Below are 13813 nucleotides of genomic sequence, written 5' to 3'. Positions count from 1 at the left end.
GTGGTGATTTTAACAATATATGTATGACTTATGGAAGACTTTCTGATGAGACTGGCAGATAAATGCTGTTTGGTGCATCCAGGTATGATATGCTCATATAAAAGCAAACCTTCTGAAAGAACGTCCTTTGGGGTTTAATTGCATAATTTGTAAGATGCATTACCTCTAGAGTGAGTCTGGCCCTACCAGCACAGCCATCACATACCTGCAGGAAAAGGTTACATTTATCACACTATGCATTGATTTCATGTTCACTTTTTGAAACTGCAACTTTCTTTGACATTATAAATTGATACAACAGTGATCATATGCCTGAGTCTTACACTTACTTTAATGGTAATAAAACTTAGTTTTTTAATATTTGAGCTCACCAGAAGGTGAGAATCCTCTGCGCGATCTGAAGTGGTAAACTTATTCACAAAAAATTAGGTGACTGGAAATCTAGGGTAGATCATTTTATTTACATTGTGTCATATAGTGAGTCTGGTCCGGAAATCCTTTATTTATGGTAGAGAAAGGTCAGTAGTAAACTAGAGTATGTGAAGGTAACATACTTAAAGCACAAACGTTCTTAACTAAAGGAAACTTTGCATTAAAAGGGGAAAGCTCAATGAGTGCTTTACACAAGAATTAAAAACTAAGGAAGAGATGTATGAACTCATTTATGAGTCACAAACTTAGAAGTTACTTACCTTCGGTAACGATGTATCTGGTAGAGACGATTCTAGCCGCAGATTCCTTAACGTAGAATTATCCCCAAGCGTGAGACTGGAACCAGAACATTTTTGCCACAGCATCTCTGCGCGCCGGGGGACTGCACCACATGACTGCGCCCTGACGTTGTCCGCGTACGTGACGTCAGTGAGGTCACATAAGTCCAACCCCGGTGCGCTGACATCAGTTTTCTTCGGAGAACTTTTCCACGCCACAACACGGAGACATCACAAACAAAACTGTGAGAGTATGAGAACAGTGTGCGAAAAAATCACTGAAACAGAAAGGGAAGAAGCAAAAGGAGCAGAGCACTGCTCCGAGTAGCAACCCTGCAAAGTGAAGACAATGTCTTCCCTGGAAGCAGAAAAACACGTGAAAAATGTAATGACAGACGACAGAAAGTCTGCAACCACAATCTAGAACAGTGAAGGGCAACAAATCAGGAACAAATGAGTGACGATAAGTTACCCCAAGACAACACCATCAAGGAGTGTCGTATCCCCTGTTAAGAGCTAAGGGCTGAGGCTCAGCCAAGAGACCCCAACCCACAGGACTGCAGAGGAGTCAGAAACCCCACGCAACGAGAAAGGGAGAAGATTATGAGTAGGCCCCACACTGGAATAACCAGGGTGTAGGGATGCAGAAGTACACATGAACATACCATCCAATTACTAGAAAGGAAAGAGTGGAACACAAACAGAACAAAGCACCCTGCCAGGGAGGAAGTGAAAGAGGGCACTCGCAGAAGACAAGCCACCTGGATGGAGGCGAGTGCAGAAGACCAAGCTGAAGGTCCTCGCAGAACGGGGAGGAAGGGCGGGCCGTGAAGGAATCTGCAGCTAGAATCGTCTCTCCCAGATATATCGTTACCGAAGGTATGTAACTTGTACATCTGATAGAGACTACCAACCGCAGATTCCTTAACTTAGAATAGATACCCTAGCCATACCCAGCGGGGAGGAGGGTCTGGGAGAGAGCCTAACCAGCTTGGAAGAACACAGGACCCCAACAGGGGATGTGTCATGGGGACAGGAAGGATGGCCCAGCCCGTACCCAGCAGAAGTAAATAAGAACAAGAAGAAGGGAAGGCCAGGATACCACAAGCCTACCCGAGGGGCAAAGGGCGTCTGCCAGAAAAAACCCGGAGGGACAGACGGCACCAAGAGAGTACCAAAGGAAGAAAGAACCACTGAAAAATCCAAGGAGAAGAGGTGGAAACGGAGGCAGAGCCCGCCTCAGGTGAACACTCACAGCGAAGGGAATAGCTGAACGAGCATCAGCCCCGAGGCATGGGACAAGGCAGGAATGGCCCAACAGCCGAGAAGCGCATACGTGAGAAGGAAGACACAGTTGTGCAAAGCTCCAGCAGAGCAAGTGACAGGAACACACTGGTACCGCCAAGGCCCACGGAGGTAGACCATAATGACCATACATGCGCAGCTGGTACATTCTTTGAAGTAGTGTGCCAAGAACAAGCCGAGCACAAGACAGAGGCAAGAGAATCCCAGAACAAGCCCCAGAAAAGGACCGTCCCAGTGGCATAACCTGACCCACGAAAAGAAGTAGGACCGGCCAGAATATGAAGAGGAGAAATATGTGGTACAAGCCTAAAGCCGTCAACCAGAACACAGGAGAACACCAGGAATATCCTAGCCCCCCTGAAACACAAGGCAGAGGACCAGGCCGAAGCGTCGGATAACGAGGTGGAAACACCATGACACGTTCCGCAGATGGCATAACAAAAGCCGGTCTGGCGCTCCAGAGGCTGAAGCGGGAAGGCAAAACGCACAGAAGCAGATATCCCGCAGGGCAAGGACAAAATGCACGACAGTTAAGCCCTGTAGACGAAGGATAAAAACACCACCAGATTCTGAGCAGGACAAAACCTGGAGCAGCGCAAGCTGCACTAAGACGGAAGAAAAAGGACCGCACCAAGCGGTATACAGTGACGCCAGGATAGGTGAAGAACCGAGAAGGTATCCACACCCGCCCAGCTTAGTACAGAGCTATGCAATAGCCTACAAGTACCCCACCTAGGGTATGACACGTCCCAAAACAAAACATGAGAACACCTCTTAGGGAAAAACCTGCAGCAGTGGTGAAGAACATAAACGACCTGTGGGTAGCACCACAGACGGCTTACCAATCAGCCAAAAAATACACAGATGGTCCAACCTGAGTACCTGTACGGCTTCACTAACAGCCAAAAAACACACCCACCACAAAAGTCAAAAGGCTGTACCAGCAGCCAACAGTACAGAGGGGCCAACTTAAGGACTCCAAGGCATTCCGAGCCACACAGAACATACAGACGGGTCAAACGAAACACTAGGCCCAAAGAGAAAGATGGGATAAACGCCTCCCATAAGGCACCTGAGGACCGACAAGCCGAAGCTTATGTTGTGGGAGGACGATGGAGCCCCGCAAGGAGTCGTTGAATGGCAGAGTCCGCGTGGGTGTTAAATAGAAGAATCCCATCAAAAGGCAGGTCAACAAGACGCTCATGAATATTCTCCGGAAAGACGCTATCCTGCAACATAGCATGGCGGTGCAGAGCCACGGAACTTGCCATAGCGCGGCCGAGAGAATCAGAAACATCCACGGCCGAACGGAGAATAAAAGCAGCCAACTCCCGACCATCCAGCACATGGTGCAGCAGATCAGCGCAGACACCTTCATGGGGGGTGCGAGACAGAAGGGACTCTGCGGAATCCCATAGGCCGGAGGTAGCCCTGGCCAACACACAGTGTATTGAGTGCACGCAAAGCACTAGTGGAAGCGAGGATGTTACGCCCCCAGGAGTCCAACCACTGGGCCTCCCGTGACAGAAGGAGCAACACTGAAGGCAAGGAAGGAAAAGCAGTCTGCAGGACAGGGCCCTGGGCAGAAGGGGTAAAAAAGGCAGACTGGATCGTGCGGAGCAGGACGGTGACGATGGAGGAGAGGCTGAGGCACCGGATCCCCGTAGCAGGACGCCCCTAGGCCCCCAGAAGAGAATTGTGGAGCTAAGCTTCAATTGGAAGAAACCACTCCCCTCCACCAGAGCCCTGGTGGAGAACCTAGAACAAATGGTCCTTAGGAAGAGGAGTGACCGGGTTGCCCAATTGCAAAATGCCAGGATATTTCTCATGCAATGTACACCAAATATGTGGTTGAGTACTCTGTGAATAAATAAGATTGTACTCCAAACTCTACAGGTATCTTTGAATCTCTTGTGACTTGTTTTATCTGTCCTCCCGTTCTGGGACTCTTCTTACTACAAAACTTTATAACCAGGTCCCAGTGACTTTCTTTGGGTTGACCCTACTAGGCGCCGACTCGACCTCTGATGAGGCAGCCGCCTGCGTAGAGGGCCGAGAGGGACTCGGGGCGGCGCCCCGGGTCAGGGCCTCCACCCGCGGCGCCGCCAGAGGAAAGCCTTCGGCGCCAGAAATGCATTGTCTCAGCCTCCGGTAAGACAGCCGCCTGCCCAGAGGACTGAGTGGGACTCTGGGACGAATCATGAGTCCCAGCGACCTCCTGCGACACCACAGAAACCCCGTAGGGTTTTGCGGCAAGGCAGGGGCGCCGTGGGTCGAAGAGGGGAACCTCGTAGGGCCGCATCTGGACGACACCACACCCTCAGAACCTGAAGCCGAACTAGTCGGCCCAGGGGCGAAACTGCCCGAGCATGGCGAGGGATCCACGGACGACTCAGGAAGAGGAGGGGGGCCCAAAGAAGCCTGTACAGCGGCAGCGTAAGCCTTCATTTGGGCCCTAGTCGCAGCAACGCAAGGAAACGGCGGATAGGGTGGCAACTGGCAAGGGTGCACGTCCTGAGAGGAACCGCCCCCTCTGCAGAACAAGGGCAAGGCCTCGGTGACGGACGATGCCGCAGCCGAAATCGGCAGCTCCTGGACCCTTCCGAGGTAGGGGACAGACACTGTGACGAGACCGATCTGGACAAGCGGGCCGAAAGCAACTTCATCCGGCACTCCCGCCGGGTCTTCGGCTTGAGATGCTGACAAGCGTCGCAGTCTGTAGAATCATGGTGCTTGCCCAAACACCACATACAAATAGGATGAGGGTCCCTTGCCGACATCTGACGCGTACAAGAAGTACACGACTTGAAACCCAAAGGCATTTGCACACTGTTCCCAACGCAAGACGTTAAAAGAAGGCCTGAAAACTGGTCAAGGGAACACACTCCGGATCCGCGTTGCACGCGGAAAAGAAGGAAACTGATGTCAACACGCCGGGGTGGGACTTATGTGACCTCGCTGACGGCACGTAGGCGGAAGTCAGGGAGTCACGTGGTGCCAGTCTCACGCCTGGAGATAATTCAACGTTAAGGAATCTGCGGCTAGTAGTCTCTATCAGATACTGTGATTCAGTAAAAAGCAAAGTTTGCCACAGAAAAAGGAGTTCTTCGAATGTACTAAACCCCTCTTGAGATTCGGTAACATGTTACAGAATCGCTGAATGGGTTTGGAAACAGTTAGGAATCACTATTTGGAAGGGGTGTGTTTAGGGTACCCCTGCCAAACTGTTATTCCTTATGGTATATTTTAATGTTTTTCAATTGAAATCAGACTGCAAAACATTCATGTTTTACCTGCTAATGCAAGTTCTTGATAACTCGTTCACAAACATGAAGGGGTCTCTTTTGTGAATGGTAGAAAAACAATTTTGTGGAGTAGGCACTGGTCCTACTCCTAAAAAGTTGTTTTTAAAACTTCTTTTATTTCTTTCTTTAAACATTTTAAATGTGCTAAATTAAAGAGGATTATTTGCTTTATTTAAAAGCAATCACAGATATGTTGGACTGCTGATTCCAGCAAGCCACCATCCCTGAGATGCCACAAAATCCTAGTGGGCCCAAATTTGTAACCTACCTCAATATTCATGCATTAGATCGGACTAAGGCCAACTGCAATTCAGTGTTTTTGCACCAATCTAGAAGTACATAGGTCGGTTAGCAAAATACCATAGGATTCGCAAAAAGTTGGTGCCAAATTGCAACATTTTTTTGTGCATCCTCTTAGTACATCTGGGTCTAAAAGATTTATGGTTAATAAGCTCCAAAAAACCTGAAAATATCATATGCACTGCCTATAGATTCCTGTGAGATTAAAGCTCTCAGGAAAAATGTAAACAACTAAGGGATACATGTGAGGCTTTTTATGTAAGGTGAAGGATATTTTGCACCGGATATATAATCAAAATACAAAAATGTTGGGAATCAGTGTTGAGTCTCTGGTCATCTCTAGATCAGACTTTGGGAACACCTTACTGGCCGGTATCCCCCATTCATACTTGACCCCAATCAAAGAAGTATCACATTCAGCTGCAATAATGGTGTACAAAGCAGGAAACTTTGGTCGCATCACTCCTATCCTTTATGACCTTCAGCTGCTCCCTCTTCAAGCTAGAATTTGATTCATACTCTATGTCCTCAATTAGAAGCCACTACATACAAGAAGTCACCATACACAGCTAAACTTCTGACCATCGCAGGTGAATTCAGAGGCTTAAGAAGCAGGAACTCTCTGCTCCTCAAGATCCCCAAATTCAATACCTATGTAGCTAGAAAACAGTCTTTTATGGAAGCAGCAACTACAGCATGGAACTCACTCTAGTTAATCTTAGGATGAGACTACATCTTTCCTCGCCTTTAGAGGACAACCCTGAACACATTTATTTGAATAATTCCTTTCTCAAACCTTGTCTAAGAATGTCATTCACAAGAACACTCATTACTGCCATAAGCGCCTCCATGCTATTTTTTTTTCTTATACATGAAGTTAACAATCATAGTCTTCTTTCATTGCTCTAACCTTGGAAACATTTCCCCTTACCCCGTATCAGTGTATCCCTTTCTTTTGGTTTTTGTGTTTCTGATAAATCACCCTCACACAACTTTAGGTCCAAGCTTCGTTGTATAAATTCCTACATACACAAAGATTAGATCATAGTCTAAATGATTGTAGATTAACAAATATGTAGGCTAAAGATTGGATTTGCTGTGTTAGGTCATTATCCTATGACTAACATATCACATTGGAAATTAATAGAATTTCCAGCATTCAATACAATAATACATTCAAGTGTTATTATAGCAAACCTTTTTAGAACCCCCTGGACAAATGTCCTTCTTATTAATATAATAAAGGTGGACTGTAATTTGTGGATTCAATCCTTAACTATTCTTTTTACGTCCCCTGTTCAATTACAAAACATTCCAGATTTCTGGAGGGAATCTGTTCACTTACAATTTCAAAAAAAGGGAGATGAGCAAAATCACTGCACTATGGTGTATGCCAATATCTTACTGGAAGAACTAGGGGCCTGGGTTAAAGAAATAGTTTACCTTGACATCAGGGTGGTTTTTTAGAAGAGCGCAGAGACCATCAATATAATAGTTGTTTTAAAAACTTATGAGAAAGGGAACTATGATGTGTCAGGAAGGGAAGCTGGTTGCCTGTTTCTTTTTATTAATATTCGTCTTTCAACAGAGCTAATAATGCAATTTTATGGAATGAGTTTAGAAAATGGGAGGATTCTAACCACTTGCACAAAGTAATCCAATTATTACATTGGAATACTTGGGTGTGTGTAAAGATTAGGGATGGAAGCAGGATAATGAGAAAATACCCACAAACAACAGCGCACTGAACCATGGATGTGTGCTAGCCCCCTTGCTATTAAATCTAAATGCATCAGACGTGGGAGCATGTTTAAATGGAATAAGGCATTTTCCTCCCAAACCGGAGGGTGGGAGGCAGGCACCGTTGCTTTTGTACAGGTGCATATGATACCGTTATTTTAGATACTATAACAAGAGACCTAAATAAGGCATTGGCAGCTATTACTGCTCATAACAAGGCTAACAATTTGACAGTTAACATGGCAAAATCAAAAATCATATCTTACAGTCAACCACAAACCTCCTATTTAGAGGCTGGACACCATAAAGATGCATCTGTTGGCTACTCACAACTATCTATGCAAGTGTCAGGATAGTAGAGCTGGTCCAAACGTTTGTTCGCAAGCAGCAAGATGGAGACATTCTCACTTTCAGTTTATGATCCGAAAACTATATTTAAATGTGCATACTATGATGATGGTATTAATAGTCACAGTGATTAAAGCCAAGCTGGGCCTCGCAACTTTGTATGGGGCTTTGACTTTTACTAATGAACTGAGAGGTGCTTGGAAGAGGTATTTCATAATAGCCTTAAATTAAAATTAAGCTTACCAAGGTTATGACCAGTAAGCCTGGTAGGACTAGAGCTGGGGCTTTTAAGTACGACATCCTTTATTTATTATGGCCCTACCTTCGGAGTGCCACTCATGAGTCTCTTTAAAAGAGGCTTTGGGTTGAATAATTGAGTAGTCTTAGACTACTTAAACAGTGGTTAGTATAAAAATTGTTGTGGAACAACTACAAGTTGGTATAGAATATACCATTCAAGCTCATATACTATTTTTAAAGCTCCAGTAAAAGATAATCTAAGTAATCTCTCATTTTCAAAGAGATTATGCTCCAAGTACAGAGTTATATATAAGAGAGTCATCAAAAAGTGCAGTGAAATAAAAGTTAATGAGGCTTACATTTCAGCTGCTTCCACAAGCTGGTATTAGAGCCGCTTGGCGGAACAACTTAATTTATAATGGTCACTTTTGCAGCTTACGCAGAGCTAAAGCAGAATCAATACTGCATTTGTCTGGGAGTATGAGTGGAAAGGGTCAAATTATTAGTGCCGCTATTCCATCACTCAGGAAACATGAAAATCAAAGAAGCTGTACAAAAGTATCAAGAACAGATTGCATGTCATTGAGAGAATAATTATTTATAGTTCTAATATGGTTAAAGAACATTGCTGGAAATCTATAACTGTAAGAGTACTGTGAAACATTTATTTAAACCCAAATATAGCTTCATACAATGCAGAGCGTTTATTGTATGTTGGAGCGGCATGAACCTGGGAGGTCTTACTAAAGTGATTAAAGATTCTGCACTGAGGGAGAAAGTAAAAAACACAACTATGAAAATGGATTTATGAAAGGTTTTTTTCTTTCTAAGATATTTTTAAAGACTAAATTTGAACAAATAAAAGTGGCTTTGCTTAAAGAGTCTGCATGGGGACATTTGGTTGATTACACAGTTTGCTTATCTGTTGTTCCCAACAGGAAAGATGTGTTTTTATGTATAACTGTTGAGTGTGTTTTTATTGAAATTGTGTTCAATAAATCATCAAAAATTAGTGACTAGTACTCATATTACATATTGATCCACTTTACATTGCCCTTCCAAAGCCAATCCTGGACCTGATCCAAACAACTGCTCTTCGGACATCGGCTCTGACTTTCCGTCAGTTATTTTTGCATAAAAGTAGCCTAGACTTTCAAGTAATGGCATTACCCTAATGCAAGACGGGATGTGAACATCATAGGCTTTAAGAACTGGAGTCAGTAGGTGATGCCTAGAGAAAGAACAGTAATGGGACTTCCATCCGAGACTGGTCCATGGGATGGTTTATTCACAAGCAAGATTTTTAGATTTTATCTGTTGTAACATTAGAAACTTGAGCACACAGAGATATGTACAATGTATATTCTGCTCCTGGACTTATTGAAGCTACATGACAGGTTACAGCGTTATATAGTCCTATAATATTATGCAGGGCTTATGTGACACAATGTTGTGGCTCAGTAAGCAGGAGCCTCTCACAGGCCATATGATGTAGGCTCCATTTTTTCATTTCTCTCCTAGTCCTATCGGGCAAGACATTGAAACATCCATAGAAAGCTGGAGGTGGACTCATGATCAACATTGTTCTCTAATCACCCTATGCATCTTCCTATATAGTTGAGTTATGAGAAAAGAACAAGTGGCAGCTACACCTACCTGATAAAATCACTGTATTCCATCCAGAAAACACCATCACTACTTCCGTGAGCCATCAGCTCCTGTCGCAGCGTGTCTGGCCATTGGGTCCAGTCATCTGACCACTTTCCGTTCCAGGAGAAGCGTCCCCAGGGGTTGCGTAGCCGTAAGAGCCTGTGGTGAAAGGAGGTAGAAGCATGTAGACCAGGAAACAAAAATGCAGTAGAACTAAAGGGGGGCAGATGTGACTATGTGGCATGTTGCCTTCCAACAAAATCAGACAAAAGTCTGCAGAAGAAAAGACTTCCTCTCACCCAACTCAACTTGGTATAAACCGTGCTGGAAAACGTCTTCCCAGCTCCTTATGTAGGATGACATCAATGTACAAGATAGAAAATGGCAAACAGACTACAAAGTTGATGCACGGTCTCCCTAGAAATAGGACTGAAAGTCTACTTGTAACAGCTGATGACACATTCATAATGAGGTAACACTCCAAAATTGGGGCATAGAGGCGCCAATTCCAGTATAAAACATCCAGTGGTTTGTCGTGTGCAGTGTTTTTCCAGTACCATACGTTTATAGGACCTAGTAGCCACCATAATATATGGGGACTCTGACAAGTAGACAAGGAGATAGTTTAGTGTTGCTTCTAGAAGAAGAAAAATACACTTGGTAGTCATTCTGGGGAAGACAACAGATGATGTTCCAAAAGAGCCCGGAGGTCAAACTTTTGGCTGAGAGGCAAAAAAAAAAAAAAAAAAGAGATGGGGCGATAAATAGGGACAAAGTTAAAAAAAGACGAGAGAGAGAAAGCGATAGAAAGAGAAAGAGAGAGAGAGAGAATCATGGAAATGTACAAAGGGAGATAGAGGGCAAATAAAGGTGGGCGCATGTCAATAACATCTGCTTAGCCTTTGAGTGGCATAAACTGAAAGCAGAAAAGGGCTGCCAGTTGGAAAAAAAGCTTCTCAGTAAACTATCTTCCTCGCTATGGGGGATGCAGAGGCTGTGGACTAAGGAAGGCCTCTGGTAGGAGAACTGCAAGCTCTTTGAACATAGTTGTATGATGGTTATACCAGTAACACTGTGAACATTTATCCCTTAGATAATTAACAACCAAAAAGCTTAAACTCATGAGGGCACTAAGCAAAACAGATTAACCATGAAATGAGGTAGTAAGTTAAGTACACAACATAGATGAGGAAAATAATATAGGACAATGCAATTAAAACAAAGCAAATGTTCAAACCTCAATGGCTGCACGTTTGTCTATATGCATTAGGCAAGGGGAATATAAATAGCCCCAGACTCCATCATCCTTATGGTTCTGTGCCCCAATCAAATACTTACCGACAGTTTTGTACATCTCGCACGTCCAGGATGGAGTAGGCATGCCTTGGTCGGAGACCAACACTCTCATAAGATGAGTCATCAACCTTCATGTTACCCCCGCCGCAAGACGCGCCCATCAGAAACCTATATGTTTACAGAAGGAGAAGAAGCAGGGAAGAGGATGAACATGGCACCCATTCTCGGCATCCACTGGTTGGTGATAGGGTGAGGGTGCTGACGGAGAACACAACAATATGCATTAGAGCTGGGAAACAAAAGGTGTATTGACTGTACACTAGAAAATGGTATCCTAGGACTGAGGTGCATTGGTAGTGTAGTTTGCTGGTTCAGTGATGAAACAACAGGAGGGCATTCAGTTTGCAATTAAAGTTCACTGAATCATTAACGAACTAGAACCAGAGTAGCATTAGCTATGGCAAGTCCAGAATGAGGCATCTTAACATAGTAATGTTTGGATCCAGCAGTGGAGTATCAAGAGGGCTGCAGGTAGGCTACTAAACTTGCTTCATTCCTCTTCACCCATAACAGCATAAATACCTGCCCCACAGTTCCCAGCACTGCTTAATCAAGCTTTTCCACAGTTAAAACCCCAAGATGGAGGATATGTTAAGCTACATTATTAACATAGCTTCCTATAGAAATCAAAGCAACACTCCACTTTTTTAATTTAAGCAACACTGGAAAGAAACCTCAAGATAGATATGGGGTGGGCTCTTAACATGCATCAACAATCCGCAATATGGTTTCAATCAATCATAAAAAAGAATTATCCCACAACAGCAGACATACAACACAACATGATTTGACCAATCCCTGAAGAATAGCAAATGTTATCTTGTATGGATCCAGATTATCCCCACTGCATTTTAAGTTGTTTTCCAACCCCAATCTGCTTCCCCTTGATCATACCAACTGACTTCTAATTTGTGTTTTACATTCTTTTGATAGAAAGCCCACTATGTCATCACGATTTTACACCTTTTCCTCAAAGCCTAATTTCATTTAACTTGGAAAAGTTGCATTTAAATGTTGGAAGAGCTAAAAATATATCCATAGACTTCGAACCAGAGCTACACTTCATACACTCCCCTCATGTCAGTAGGAAAGTTACTTTTTTCGTTTACGAAATTGCTCAGGAAATTGCATGCAATAATATTAATCTCGAAGTGGACTTTACCGTCCTGGCGAATTTCCAACTTGATAGTCGCCAAGATGATAATAGTTCCTGTTGATAAAATACCAAAGTACCAAACTGTCAACCGGTCAATTAGTAATTAAAAAAAGCAGACTTGACAAATTAAACATGGACCTCTATGAAATCTTGTGTTCAGAGGCGAAAAAAAAACCGAATTGTTCAGACAATTTTTTAAATCCCATGGATTAAAAGAAAAATTTCAATGTAAAAGGAATACAATGATGTCAAGGCTTGCAAGATGGGTGCAGGTTAGTATGCTCATTGGCATTGCTCCCTACACTCTCCTTGACGAGAGAGGTCCAGTGGTGTTACCTGTACATGCCAATTCCAGAAAGCAGTAGAGATTCAGGACCCTGAGCAGGGGAGTGGCAGAGTGTCTGAGTGTAGCAGGTACACAGGAGCATGGTGGCTGGACTCAGCACTGGAGGGAGAGGAGCCAAGATGGCAGCTCCTAAGGGCCTTGGAAAGACTCACCCTCTCCAGCACCCAAAATACAAACCCCGCACTGGTTGAGTCAGCAGGGCACAAAGCACTAGACTCCTGGCTGAATGTGGTGGGATCTTGGAAATGAGGGACATGGAATGTCTTGGAGACGAGGATCTCTGGGACATAAAAGTATGGAGTTGTGGAGACTGTAGCATACCACTGGACAGCACACACGTTTCTGACACATTCTGTGATCTGCACCAACAAGACAGATACTTTGCTTCCCATGACTAGGCTGGCTGCACCACCATGTTAGGAGATAAAGAGCCAGCAATATTGAATGACGGGCCTGTTATCTGAGATTAGGTGGCACGCCTGGTCGATCACTGTTGCCCAAATGCAATGGGCCTTCTTTGAAGAAGATAACATTGAAAAATAAAACATAAAAAACCTCTATGAATGAGCCAGTAGAGGCAGTGAAACAAAAATTTATTGTTGGCGTCTATGTAACTGATGTGACGTAAAAGGCTCTAGTGATAAGAGGGAAGGCTAAATCTTTAAACACACAAATAACTTTTGTGACTGAGTCAGCATCAAACTGCAGAGATGGGGGATGCAATTCTGCAGGGCCCCAGACGGGTGAAGGAACAGCACCATGGCGAAGGGCTCTTACTGTCTAGCAAAGGGTCACATGAACGCCTAGATGCTCTCACCTTAAACCTTTTGCTTGCTTGTTGGCCAAGGAATTTCAACTTTAAATGCCATTCTTTGTTTACTGTAACCTTCATTCTGAAACCTGACCTCAATGCAATTTAACATCAAACATTAAGGGTACGTATGTTCAAAACGCTCTGTCACCTGTTTTTGTCTTGTTTGTGCTTTATAAAATTGCAAATCAATAGTCAGTCATACAGGTCTGTTCCAACCTCTGCAGGAGGATCGTGGAAGAAGTCTTGCCGGAGTAGCGAAAAGAATGGCAAGGAGGGACATATGTAGGAGGAATGGCAAGACATTTAAGGAGGGATGTAAAAGAAGGATAAGAGGTGAATGACAAGGGGAGATGTTAATGAAACACAAATGTGACAAAAATGCTTGAAAATAAAAAAGAAATAAAAAGTGTGCAGAGTATGTTTGGAGGGGTACAGTAATATGACCCCCTTAAGAAAAACAAAAAAAGAGATAAATGGAGAAGCCAGTGGAAAGAAAGAGGGAAGGGAGAATGTAAAAAGGAAATCTTGCGGAAACACAGGAAA

At 43.9% G+C, this 13813-nt stretch overlaps 1 protein-coding gene across 4 annotated transcripts in view; it reads right to left on the bottom strand.

The window, feature by feature from the left end:
* The window catches only part of CAPN15 (calpain 15), a 315793-nt gene that overhangs the window by 39388 nt on the left and 262592 nt on the right, over positions 1 to 13813 (bottom strand). For all 4 annotated transcript variants that reach the window (XM_078663054.1, XM_078663053.1, XM_078663055.1 and 1 more), the window contains 2 exons: positions 10937 to 11062; positions 9605 to 9757 (listed from right to left, as the gene is read on the bottom strand). In XM_078663054.1, the coding sequence (XP_078519180.1) occupies positions 9605 to 9757; positions 10937 to 11062 (279 nt within the window). The remainder of the gene's footprint in view (positions 1 to 9604; positions 9758 to 10936; positions 11063 to 13813) is intronic.

This window comes from Lissotriton helveticus, chromosome 10, assembly GCF_964261635.1.
Source record: "Lissotriton helveticus chromosome 10, aLisHel1.1, whole genome shotgun sequence".
Classification (NCBI taxonomy): domain Eukaryota; kingdom Metazoa; phylum Chordata; class Amphibia; order Caudata; family Salamandridae; genus Lissotriton; species Lissotriton helveticus.
The sequence above is the reverse complement of the archived record's forward strand: the minus strand, read 5'-3'. Positions and strand labels throughout refer to the sequence as shown.